This window comes from Arctopsyche grandis, chromosome 13, assembly GCF_051622035.1.
Source record: "Arctopsyche grandis isolate Sample6627 chromosome 13, ASM5162203v2, whole genome shotgun sequence".
NCBI lineage: Eukaryota > Metazoa > Arthropoda > Insecta > Trichoptera > Hydropsychidae > Arctopsyche > Arctopsyche grandis.
In genome coordinates this window covers 11,137,466-11,150,954 of record NC_135367.1, presented here as the reverse complement: position 1 = coordinate 11,150,954, position 13,489 = coordinate 11,137,466, and the positions used below count along the sequence as shown (strand labels likewise).

The 13,489-nt window shown below is 35.6% G+C and overlaps 3 protein-coding genes across 3 annotated transcripts in view; 2 read left to right on the top strand and 1 right to left on the bottom strand.

Annotated features, from left to right (window-relative positions):
* form3 (FH2 domain-containing protein formin 3) overlaps positions 1-1,704 on the top strand; it is a 43,133-nt gene extending 41,429 nt beyond the window's left edge. The window contains exon 21 of the mRNA XM_077443978.1: positions 55-1,704. Coding sequence (XP_077300104.1) covers positions 55-1,655 — 1,601 coding nt within the window. The 3' untranslated portion in view covers positions 1,656-1,704. The remainder of the gene's footprint in view (positions 1-54) is intronic.
* Positions 1-13,489, top strand: part of LOC143921168 (uncharacterized) — a 420,653-nt gene that overhangs the window by 193,705 nt on the left and 213,459 nt on the right. The gene's annotated exons all lie outside the window — the stretch shown is intronic.
* Positions 2,371-6,832, bottom strand: msl-3 (male-specific lethal 3). Its single transcript, XM_077443575.1, has 11 exons — positions 6,528-6,832; positions 5,787-5,965; positions 5,566-5,711; positions 5,349-5,487; positions 3,909-4,112; positions 3,686-3,829; positions 3,465-3,608; positions 3,271-3,387; positions 3,031-3,194; positions 2,871-2,955; positions 2,371-2,797 (listed from the first exon to the last, which is right to left on the bottom strand). Exons 1-11 carry the CDS (start codon positions 6,627-6,629, stop codon positions 2,731-2,733), a joined length of 1,491 nt encoding a protein of 496 aa, XP_077299701.1. The 5' UTR covers positions 6,630-6,832; the 3' UTR covers positions 2,371-2,730.

The following is a 13,489-nucleotide window of genomic DNA, read 5'->3' as shown; positions in this document are numbered from 1 at the left end:
GTATATTGAAATTTATATTATTATAATATATTTATTGATGTATTTTATTTTCAGACGTGCAACCCCAAACTAAAGACACATTGCCGCAGCAAAAAATTGAAGAAAGCGCAGAGGATCTTCGTCGAATTAGACGACAAAGATCCCGTCAAAATTTGGAAGTTACTTCACCCACGCCACAACTTGTAGCAATTAAAGAAGAAGATAAATCAAGGTCAAATACATTAAACGAAAAACCATTGTGGCCTTCTAAATTAAAGGAAGAAAGTAAAATTCCCGGAAATCAAAGAATCGCAACGATAGAAAAACCTATTCATAATAAAATTGAAATTGACTCGGACAATATTGAGACGCCTCCGGTGACTCGGCGTGTTTTTAATCCACCGAGTGAAGTTAGAGAACCTTGCAGGCGATTCCAAACTGCATTGGCAAAACAAGCAAACACAGACACAGATCACACAGTTAATAATAAAAATACATCAGAGGATGGGCTGGTTCTAGAAATCCTCGGCGATGGTCAATTTGACAGATTCTCCGCTGCCAGAAGAACTAGACGGTATAAACGACCAACAGATTACAGTTCTCAGAGTGAAGATGCAACGTCACCAAAATCAGAAAGCTCAAAACAGTCTGAAGCTGTGGCAGAAACACAAATCATGAGACCAACCAAATTAAATCTATCCATGTCTGAACCTGTGGAAAATGTTCAAACGAGTTCACTCATACCCAAACCCGACGACGAAAAGGACACGCGACTTAAAAAGTGGCAAGAACGACTTCAAAGACAAGGCAGCGTCGGTCATGAAAAAGATGAGCCGCCACCTGTAAAATTGATTCCAAAAACATCTTCGCATTGGGCACCACGACTACGCCATCAAACTTCAATCAACCAAGAAGACGTTCAGAAAGCAATAAGAGAGCTCAAATCTCCTACTGAAAATCCTAGAAATATTAGCGTACCCCGGATCCAAACTGTACTTTCTAAATCTATAGCTGGTTCAAAGAACTCTACAGAATCACAGAACAAGTTGAACTCTAAAAATCGAAGTGAACACGAATTGAACGATGAAGGTTTTGAAGAAACGCAAAGTCTCAATTCTGAAAGTGCTTCACAAGGCGCTTCTTCTGGCTGTAACGAACCAGATATACCAGATACACGACAGAAAACAACAAAATCAATTAGAGCAACGCCTAATTTACCATCAGAATCGATTAAAATTCGCAACAGCACCACTCGTTCATTGCGTACGATGACGACAGGCGGCAAACCAGTAGAAAAACGAGCTTTGAGTTTACGAAAAGCAGATTCCCAAAGCAGCGTTGGCAGTCTTCGCAGTCGTGGCTCTCTTAGAAGTTCCCGTAGTTCGTTAAATTCCTCAACATCAGTGGCAACCGTACGACGAGTACCACCACCGACACCGTCTAGGCCACGCATCCCACCATCGGGTCCTCCGAGAGTAGCAGCATCCAGAAGTAGTTCCAGTGGCAGTTCTGTCGCACAAAAAATAGTACGACCCATACCCCCCGCTTCCAGAAGCAGCTCAAGCGGATCCAGTTCCGTACCACCGAGACCACCTTCCAGCTTCATGAGACCAACACAATCCAGTCGTACTAAAGTACAACGAACACCGTCGCGTACGTCTGCCATCGTCAAATAATACATCTATTTTGAGTAAATACTAGATTTGAACTAGTAGACTAGTATTCTAAAGCCAAATCAATATATAGTTTTTTACAATAAATAATCATTCTACACTCAAAATTAAATATTATTATATTATATATATATAAATATATAAATGATCCATTCTAGATGAAATGTTATGAAATTCAGTATTATGAGAGTTTAGTTGATTTTGTAAATAATAAGATTTATTATTGGAATTGCACGTGTACATTCGTTAGTCATCTAAGTATAATGTATGCATATGAATAAAAAAAAGTATGGAGAGCATTTTGCTAGTTCTTAAGAGTAAGATAAATAATACAAAGATATACACATATTTGTGTAGAGAAATTCATAATGTATTACCTCAAAGAATTAATAATTGAAAATGTTTCATTGCTTATTTGGAAACATTTACCAAATCTTTTAATTTGTTCACTGTACGTCGAACACATTTGATCCAAATATAGATGTTAAATAGCCTATATGTTTACTAATAATTTTACTGACCAATTTTATCGATTAAACAGTGGAAAAGTGTAAAAAAAAAATGTAACGTTTTCTTACACTAATTGCATGCAACTCATTCAGTTGTACCAGAGAATGTTCTCCGACATGCTCTGAACGACAATATACGTATTCCACATATTCTTAGCATATTTAAAAATGTGATGATGTATGTACTGTTAACTAATAAAGCTTTTTTTAACAATGAACCATTTTTTTATTCGATAGAAATAAACAAGTCGTACGAACTATTTAAAAATAAAATTTATTTTTTGAACAGTTACATTTCATTTGAAGTCACATATTCATCATAATGTCTCAACGATTTATGCAATTATTGATATATTATCTATAAACGATAACACCCGTTTCATTTAATACGCGTTAAGATTCGAAATAAGATAACGACTAAAGTTTATTGAAAAATAGCATTGTGAAGTCTTCAAAAACTCGTGCTTGTACATAATCATGTATAAATATAAAGTGGGTCCAAACGGCTCCAATTTTTTCCTCTTAACTAATATTTATTCTTCTTTTTTGGCTTGTAGCCGTGTTATTCGTCAAGACGTATTATTAGAACTAACATAACATGTTTCACCAAACCATTCATCGTGTTCTTCCAAGTAACTGAAACAATAAATTACATTACTTTCCAAATACAAATGTATGAAATAAATATACCGTAGTAAATTATACGTACTCAACAAAAATTTCCACATATTTAATAATAAGTTTTAATTTCATTTCAGCCATATTGATAGCACTGAGAAATTCTGGTAACTTAACTGCAAACAAAACATTAAAAATATTCAATCTGTGAAAAACGTAAAGATAAATAAGCAAAAGAAAAATAATCAAACCAAATAATCGCGCTAAATGCGTGGCCCCATAAATGGCTGATGGAAACGGGGGATGGTCCGGAGGAACAATATGCCAACTGAGGGTTTTTTGAATGGTCTCAGCAATACCTCCATTCAGATCACTTCCTAAACTTGGTATTTCGGAATGACCTGGACTATCGGATCTGTTACAAAAAACACATAATATAAATATCAGCTATAGTATTATACTTCCATGAAGTCACTAATCGATCCACTCACACTGATGATGAGCTTGGTTCCATATTTGACGGACCAGGAATCGCATTAGTCAAAGCAGTCGAAGACGGAAGTTCTTCGTATGTTTCTGACGCGTGTGACAATTTGTGAGATCGTAATCTACCAATGAAAAAAAATTAAGTAACCAATCATTCACACAATACATTAATATGTTGATTATTGCACAGTATTTAAACCTTCTACTAGGTGCATTATTATGTTCACGTTGATTTGACGATTCATCTAATTTTGGACTCGGTGGTAGGTGAGCATACTCCTCCAGAGGACTTTGGTTTTCAATTTTGAGGCCACATTTTGCATTATTTAATTGCTCGGTTTCACTGGAAGATGCGTTTCATTTATAAAACAATTTTTAAATAAATATAATTTTTAATGAGACATCTATGTATTTATTTACCTAACACTTCTAACTTCCTTAATTATATTTTTACTAACGGCTTCATTATATTGCATAAATTCAGGTTTATATAGTAAATGAGAATTTAATAAATAGTCAAAATATATTCTAATTCCATCGGCGATTTCATGGAGGAGATTCAATCTATATAATAACATTAAAATAATATTGAATATGTTTTGCTATTTGATAAGCATTACTAGTGGTCATATCAGTAATTCACTTGTTCATAAATTCCGCGAGGTGTTCCTGAGGTTGCGTAGGATTGGAAGCACGAGAGCGACGTTGCCGATGCTTAGCCGCAGCTTCCTTGGCGGCATACTGCTTCACACACCCTTCTAGTATATCTAATACGGTAGGTTTAGCGGGCAGCATTGAGACGCGTCCTTCTTTCATCACAACATGGAAATCAAATATCAATCGCTCCCTAATATGAAAAGAACAAATATTTATTTTAAACATAACGCATATATGTATGTATATATAAAAAATGGCACTAGTTTAGTAATGCGGCTTACGATTCACATTCAAAAACCAATTATTACGCCGTGTAAAATCGAATAATCCGTTCGAAATGCGTTCAATCCCTGGCCAGACCTTGTATGTACATATGTATATATGAGACGTCAGGTCGATCGTTTCGCATCAGATTTTTCCAATTTATCTGATTTCGTTGTTTAAACGGTTCTACCAAAATTGGCAACCTATCCCTGTTTCTCGAAAAATTCGAGTTTCTGGCATCTCAGATTTGTTTATTATTATAAATATGATACCCCTCCCCTACACACACTTTAAAAATGTATTTTTTCCTTGCAAAAATTTGCTGTGTATCGAATTTGTCCATAGATGTCTCTATGGTATTGTATAAAAATAAATATATAATTGTATTTTTTTTAAAAAGTTTGGCATTGTAAGTACTTATGTACAAAAAAATGGGTTTACCTGTAATAAAATTTTTAAAAAAGTATGTCCACAGTTGTTTCAAGTGTTAAAAACAATATTCTGAAATTTATACACACGTCTCAACACTGGTAAGAACACGCTCAAAAGTGCAGCACAGGACGCATTAGTGGACTCCAGCTGTGATAGGCGTGTTTCCGTGTCATTATTAATTCGTACGATCTTATTATTTGGATAAGTTTCTTCTACATTTCTTCAAATATGATAATCATCGTCAAACCTATGTCAATATAAGGATAAAATATCACCGAAAACACGGCTAAGGGTTGCAGTGTTTTTTTGCAAAAGTATTAAAAAAAAAGTACCTCTCTGTGTGTTACTTTAAGTTTTTTTACTTATTTTATAATAATGGCATTCATGGATCTCGAAAAAACCCAACAAATGGAACAAATATAGGGCTCTATCTTGTGGGGAAATAAGCAAGGAGAGAAATGGGACTTTATGGACTCATATCTGACCAAAGAAGCTGGATGGACGCGACTCCTTCGAAACTATTCTTCAAGACAAATCTTCATTTCCGCTATAAGGTAGTAATAAATTTTAAAATAATCTGTTACTATGCCATTTTTTAACGCGTTGAAACATGTAGTAAGAGTGAGCGCGAAACGTGATGTCGCAATGAAGCGTAATGATTGGTTTTTGACTGTGAAGTGTAGAGCCTCACTACTAAACAAGTACCAAAAAATCTGAAAAATGTGCATACTTAATTCCCGATCTTAAATTAATGGTCGCATTTGCGACGGACGTCTGCGGTTCAGACGTCGTTTCAGGTTTTTGTTCGTCCGCAGTTAAACAACTAGAATCGGACCTAGAAGACGTGTCGGAATCTCTTTCATCGTGTTCTGTGAATAAGAATTTTTGAAAAAATCAGTATATATTGTATATATATTGCAATGTGAAAGATGTGACAATGTTGTTACCCTCCTGATCCCCACTGCTAGAGCTGCCTTCACACTCGAGTCCTCGTTTTCTATTGCGTTTTTCAGTCACTATGCTAGCAATATTGCTCGTAGATCCGGAATTTCCAGTAGTCTTCTTTCGTTCTCTTCGATATAAATATGCTCCGCTGAAAAAAAGCAAACGCTTATTTAGTAATTGGATATAATTGTTATCGGAAATGTAAGAATGCTCGACAGTATACAATTGGAGCTGCGACTTTTCGGCCAGGGATCTTTGCAGTTGGCGATTTTCTTCAGTATCTTTTAGAACAAAATCTTCACCTACACATCTATCCCAGGAAGAATTCCAACCTTGAAAATGAATGAGATATTCCACAGCAGGTCTGCCACGTTTATCTTTCGTTTTAACAACTTGTAGAACCTAAGTAGAGAAATTAAGATAAATTGCCTATAAATTTGTGAACACAAAAATTGGCCTAAAATGTACTGGAATTATTTAAAATGCTTAGACTCGTTTACAAGCATACAATAATTGTTAATTTAATAGAACAAAACAAAATAAACTCACCCCTTAAATATCGTTTGATGGTAATATCGAGTTTTTGGTACAAAGTTGATTTTCGTTTTTTATAATTGTGAAAATATATTTAAAAAAAATCATTTTAAGTAATACGACAATAAATATTATACGCCCTAAAAGTTATTTGACATTGGTAATCCAACTACATTTAACAAAATTTGTGAGTGTTGACAGTTTTATACTCTATGGCTTCTGGAAGGTATACAACACATAAAATTGGCGCAGAGCGAGTGTAAATCACAAGAGAACATGTGTGATGGTTGAAATAATACAAAATAGGCGCATTTGTATCGATAATTTAGTAGCAATTACGGTTTGCCGGTATCGTAGAGGTTATGTTATGGAAATCGGCGATCGCTTCTAGGAGAGAAATTATGGTGATATATACATATATGTCGATTACCTTGGAATCGTAGAGGACCTTCGCTTTGGTAGGGTCGGGCTCGTAACAGAGAACCTTCTCACCCTCGGAGAACTTATATTTGGGGCCGCGAGTCGACACCATGCCGTCTCCCGGCCCCGCTTTCTCTCCCTTCTCTCCCTTCACTCCCCCCGCTCCTATCGTTCCCGCGGGACGCCCTCGCCGAGTATCAACATTGGCCGCCGGCAACTCGAACCAAACAACACAACCGACTGTCACCCGCCAATTGCTTTTTGTCCGTCAACCGTCAAGCGTCAAACTCTAGTCAACACTCGCCCCTAACACTCGGATATACGACCATCACGCAAATCGCAACGAGAGCCTTTTTCTGTCTTGTTCCTTGCCAAAATTGATAGAAAGACACTTTCCTTCTCTTCTAAGTCATTGTCCAACCGGAGAATATATATTCTAATTGCACTCATCACATCAGCTGATTGTCAAGTGACATTATATTTAGTGGCGCTGAAGTCGTAGAGTCACTACTATAATTTAATTAATCATTTGAGGAGATGTAGAAGTCAGGTCTAATGCTATTGTTGCGTAGGGGTGGGTGGAGGATCCAAGTAAAAGGCCAACAGTCGTTTCACAGCATTTATTGATGATTCAGGAGATACACGCAGTGTCACTGCTAAGTCCAGAATGACATGATATCGCCTATGTACCGCCTTATAAGGGGTAGATCTCTCAGGACGTCTAATCTGTTTACCTACTGTATAGTCACGTATTCGGATATGTATTCCCACGGTATGAGAAGTGCAATCATTGTTTAGCTTTCATGCACTTAGCTTGTCGCTAATCCCTAAAACCACTTACACCGGTCTCACGGTCTCTCAGGACGTCTAATCTGTTTACCTACTGTATAGTCACGTATTCGGATATGTATTCCCACGGTATGAGAAGTACAATCATTGTTTCATGCACTTAGCTTGTCGCTAATCCTTAAAACCCACTTATACCAGTCGCACGGTATGCATTTAGTTAATCCGTTAACAGATATCCGTTACAGATAATCTTTGAACGGTCACAGTCTCTGGGATTCTATTCGCTTAATCCGCGGCGTACGTTACACTATCTTCATATTATCTGACCATTTCTTAAATGTTCTAAATGTGAGTTAAAAGAAAATCATATACATCCATAATCAAAATACTTTTAAAAGCCTAGCAGTAGCGGCTCGTGAGATTTCATAGTGGGGGGGCTGCAGAGATTATTCAGGCTGTATTATCTCGTTAACCAAACCGATGATCTGATGAAAACAAAAATAGCGTGAATATGTACTATACTTAGGGTTGCCATAATTGTCAAGCATTGATACGGGACATTTAAGTGCTACATAAATAAAACGGTTCGGTGATTACTGGTCACAAATTACTCGTCACAAAGTCACTAAAATCTCTATAACGGAACATCTGGCAGCCGAAAAGTCCATCATACTAACAATAACTATCATAGTAACGAGAACTTGAGTGCCAAATATTGTGTATTCGCGATTTTCATGGCAAAAATTGTCTTTGTGACGTCACTAAAATCTCTATAACGGAACATCTGGCAGCCGAAAAGTCCATCATACTAATGATAACTATCATAGTAATGAGAACTTGAGTGTCAAATATGGTGTATTCGCGATTTTCATGGCAAAAATTGTCTTTGTGACCACCCCAATGTGACGAATAGTCCAATTACCAAATAAAACATGGAAAAGTAGGTAGGTAATAGTTTATTTTAAAAAATTAGTCTTTTTTAGCCCAATCGTATTTTAACGATGATTTAACTTTTTTAATTAAATCGTTTTCCTCTTTTACATGGTGATAAAATTGGGCGCAAGTCATTTTAAAATTATACTGGCAAACCAAAATTGCCTCAGCTGTCTCAACTGCCAGCTTATTTCTTTCATCCGACCATTGTGTTGACATCAGGGAAAATATTCTCTCCACATTGGCATTGTGGGCGGGAATGGTAAATATATACTCACTTAGTTTTATTAAACATGACTTCTGTTCAATATGCTTGGTATCTCTAAAAAACTTCAGCCATTTCTCTTCCATACTCAATTTCAGCGTTGTCTCCCAGTTTTCGTTGGTATTATTTTTATTTAAATAATCTATTAAATATATGAACTGGTTGAAAAGAAGCTCATTGTTTCCAACATCGATGTTCCTTACTTGCAAATATTCAACGGTTCGTTCTATTTCTCCCCATTCAGGAACTTGCTTGAGAGTCATCCAATCGAAAGCATTAAATTTTTTGAATGATTGGGACCACTTCTCAATGTATTCCACAGCAGTGTTAAAGAAATCAACAGTCTGTATATACGGGACGTATGGCAACTCTAACTATACTGGGAGTCGCATGCGCGCTTTATGTGTTCATGCGTTGTTGTTTATTTTGTACTTGGTTATGTACAGTGTGGTTTTTTTATTAGAACAGTGATGTGCAGTTGTTCTTGTGCGATATTCATGAACAACCGTCTCGTTCTCCGACGAAAGGGTCTCTTAGACTGTATTCGTTGGGGGGGGGGGGGGGTGGCCTCATGTTGAGGGCTTTAAGAGTCAAATTCCTTGACCTTTAAAGTGGGCTTAGTATACTGTTTCATTTCGTCGATGGGAGATTACCTTTCATACTCATTTTATTATTAAATTTGGGATTGTTTGCAAAAAATGGTGTCAACACACTACCATGGGCTAGGTATAATCTCGATTTAAACCAAATGAAATGTTATGGATGTATGGAGGATGAACGAATGAGACGACTGGCATGTTAATGCACGTGTTTATTATATGACAGCTCAAGACAGAGTGAGTAGCGGCTGTCCGAACCCAGCCGGGTTGGTCCCCACTCGCAGGAAGGCAACCAAACTCGACCATGTCGTATAAGCGAGCCGCCACAGATGTATTTATAATTCGTAAATATGTGCCTAATAAAATCAAAAATATACATATATACAACAAATTGATGTTTTTCATTTCAAATTGTGCTTCTACATAGCACAGCGGTTTCCAAACTGGGAGGCGTGCCTCCCAAGGGAGGCGCGGACTATTGCCAGGGGAGGCACCAAAACTTTTTATTAAAATAATAATTTTCATACCATAATATCTACAAATAAATAAAACTTCATATCGTAGCTTAACAGTAAAAATTCAATGCATGAATGTTTATTTTTATTTTTCTTTCATTTTTATATATACATACATACATTTAATTCCTATAAAAAGCTAATTATACCTCACTTTTGTATTATTGTGAAGTTCGCTGGCTATCTCGTGAAAAAATTATTTATCAACAATATCCTTCGCATTAAATTTTGATGTGTTAGATGTAGTTTAATTATTAATTTAATATAAAAATAAATATACGTGTTCGTATAAATTTATGGATAGCAAAACCTTTTTATTATTCTGTCTATTGAATCTATATCTATAAATGTTTACATCTAAAAAAATACTGAACACTAGTTCAGTATTTTTTTTTAAATAAAAATTTATTATTTAAAATGTGTCTATATTATTATATATATTAAAAAATAAAAGGTAGGGAGGCGCGGAAAAAAAAATTTTTTAGGGAGGCGTACTAGTATAAAGTTTGGAAACCGCTGTCATAGCATGAGGTCGACGTTGGTCGAACAAACTTCATGCTATTAAAATTGTCCCTAGCTAAAGAATGCACTGTGTATAATCTACGTTTTCCTCTAGCGTTGCGTTTTATGTGAAGGCAACGTACTTATACATACATTTGTAAATACATATGTATATATGGCGCAGACGCAGTCGCACAAAATCAGGGCCGACCCAAGGACTTTCAGCTCCCCGGACAAAAACTAAAATATAATTTATAATTAAATTAATTTTAAAATCAATTATTATTCGCGATTGCGAATCGCGGATCCTCAATAGTCACAATTCACGATCGAATTCCACTCGATGACCCGAGAAAATAATGTCAACCGATTCAAACAAACTTGCGCCAGTGACAAACGAATTTTTGGTATCTATCAAACGAAAGTATTTATTGTAAACAGAGAAATTAATAAGTTAGCGCTTACCGCTGACATTTATTATGATTTCTACTTCAAAATTCATAAAAAATTTAGACAGCTGGAACAATAAAGGCAAAGGTATATTTTAAACTCACCTTGAACAATATTAAATAGGAGAATTCATAGAAATAGTATGAAACACGGCGCCTTATGACAGCGTTTTAAATCGGTGGCCCTTACGGCATAAACTTTGAGTTAATGAAGGCTTGAAAAATGAACTCGAACCAGGAGAACATCCAGTAGTGCTACCGCAATTTTGAAACAACGGGCTTCCAAATTTTTTTCAATCTACATATATATATATATATATATATATATATATATATATATATATATATATATATATATATATATATATATATATATATATATATATATATATATATATATATATATATATATATATATATATATATATCGAAAAAACGATAGGATAAGAGACAAACTTTTTCCTGAATTGTAATCGTAAGTGAAACGTAAAGGAGGTTTGTAAAAAAGGTATTTTTTCTTTACCTGCTATGTAATCGACTGTGACCATTTCGAAATTGTAACCGTCGAAAACAATTTTCAAGATTTGTATAATTTTTGACAAAAATAATATCAATTTGTAGATTTCTAACGACTTTCCGGATACTTTTGATTTTAACAACGGGTTTCCGGAAACCCATGGAAACCATTAGGGTGACACTACTGAGAACATCCCAGGTTAGAAGGTAATACGAGACAAGTACGCTCCTAATCTAGAGCTTAAGTATACTCCTAATCTTAGAGCTTAAGTATACTCCTAATCTTAGAACTTGTACACACTCAGTCATTTTATTATTTTTCGAGTCTTCGTAAACTCAGAGTTTGTGGACCCTTTTAAATAACGTCTTACAAGATTTTGTAAGTAAGCGCTCGCCGATGACATGACGCTCACCGATGGCGATTGTGATTTACGATAAATAATATACTTTGAATTTTGAACTTTAAAAATTTAAAAAGGACATTTTAAACATTGTTTGCCTAATTATGTTTTACTAGTTCATATTACGTCGAAAATCGTTTAAAAATATTCGTATAAATTTATTTTTTAGCAAAAATGATATCGGATTTTCGAAATTTTCTGATTTCGAACAATGGGTTTCTGGAAACTCTAGAGTGATAGAGATAAACATAGTTTTTATACTAGAAATAAGGACAAACTAGTTGTAAGTAGAATAAGAAAGAATAAGACGGCTGGGGGTGTTTTTCACAGGGGTGTGCTCATGTATAATGCCCTCCCTGAGTGCGTCAGGTCTGCTAAAAACATGGATGCATTCCTGCGAGGTGCGAAGAGACACCTCTGTGAGGGACAGTACATATAAGTTAATTATAAATTTTAGAGTTAAGTATAATAATTAAGATGTATTTTTAAATTAGCTTGATAGCTAAAATATATATAAATAAATAAATAAACTAATGTAAACAGATATCGATGCACTTACTCGATATCAGAAAAAAGTAATGATGCTTTACTTGGAAAAACAATCGTTTTTTCAACTGTTTTTTTTTTCCAATTCATTCTTTAATTCTGCTTAAAAGTAACCAAGGATGAATAAATGCCGCGCCCCTTCGGAGTTGGCGCCCCAGGCGACCGCTCATATCGCCTGCCCCTAGAACTAGCCCTGATGCACATAAAACGCCGCACTCGCGATTTTACGATTTTAGGGCAATAAAAATATTATCCCTCTATGTATTGGGTTCTTAACGATCACGTCTTTCAAATGTGGTTGTTTTCTAACATTTTAGTTCAGTCTCGTATAAGTTTTCGAGGATGGAGCATCAAAATCGAATTTCAACACGTCACCATGAGTAAACGCACCCAGTTATCATTAGAAGAGAGTGTGAAAATCGCGACTTTGGCGAGCTCGGGACTATCATACCGGTCAATTTCCAAAGTAATGGGATGTTCTGCATCAACTGTGTCGAGATTACTGAAGAAGAAAAAAGAATTTGGTACCTTAGGTCGCAAGAAGGGGACCGGACAGAAGAGGTGTACATCTGTGAGACAAGATCGTCTAATAAACCGATTATCTTTACAGCAGCAATGTAAAACTGCTGTAGATATAAGAAGGGATGTATCACAACATTTTTCCATTGAAATCAGTGACGCAACGGTAAGAAGGCGACTCCGAGAAGCTAGACTAGAAGGTTGTGTACCTGCAAATAAGCCACTACTTGACAAAAAAATGAAAAAAGACCGATTGGAATGGGCGAAAATACACGAAAATTGGAGAGCATCAGATTGGCAACGAGTAATATTTTCTGACGAAGCTAAATTCAACCTCTTCAGCTCTGGTAGTTTTTCGCATAATCGACGAAAAGTTAGTGAGAGGTACGTCGAAGAATGTACCCAGAAGCCTGAAAAGCACCCCGCAAGTCAAATGGTCTGGGGATGTTTCTCATATCATGGAATTGGACAAATGGAGTTTCTACAAGGTGCCATCGATGGAAAAAAATATAAAAAAATTCTCGAAGACAGCTTCATCCCATCGATGGAAAACCACCTTTCATATTGTGACGACATCATTTTCCAGAATGATTCTGCATCTTATCATCAAGTTAAATTGGTGGGTATTCATTTTATTTAATGTCATTGAATATAATTTATAAAATTTCGATTAAAAACTGAAATAGCTTTGTTTTTCTTTGTAGGTTCGGGACTATTTGCAAAAAATGGGTGTAAGGACACTACCATGGCCTAGGAATAGTCCCGATTTAAATCCAATTGGAGACTTATGGACGAAATTAAAGCACAAGATAAGCCAAAATAATATAACTACTCTTAGTTCGCTAAAAGAAACAATTGAAAAGATATGGTACGAGGACTTCCCAATTGAAAATTTGAAAACATTAATAAATTCCATGCCTAGTCGTATAAAATCAGTTA

Bases quoted from the DNA above. Each gene is read 5' to 3' on its own strand.
- msl-3 (XM_077443575.1), bottom strand. From the start codon at position 6,629: ATGGTGTCGACTCGCGGCCCCAAATATAAGTTCTCCGAGGGTGAGAAG. The intron at 3,388-3,464 runs GTTTAAATACTG...TTTCATTGGTAG, and splicing joins AATAATGCACCTAGTAGAAG to ATTACGATCTCACAAATTGT. The intron at 2,798-2,870 runs GTACGTATAATT...TTATTGTTTCAG, and splicing joins TATGTGGAAATTTTTGTTGA to TTACTTGGAAGAACACGATG.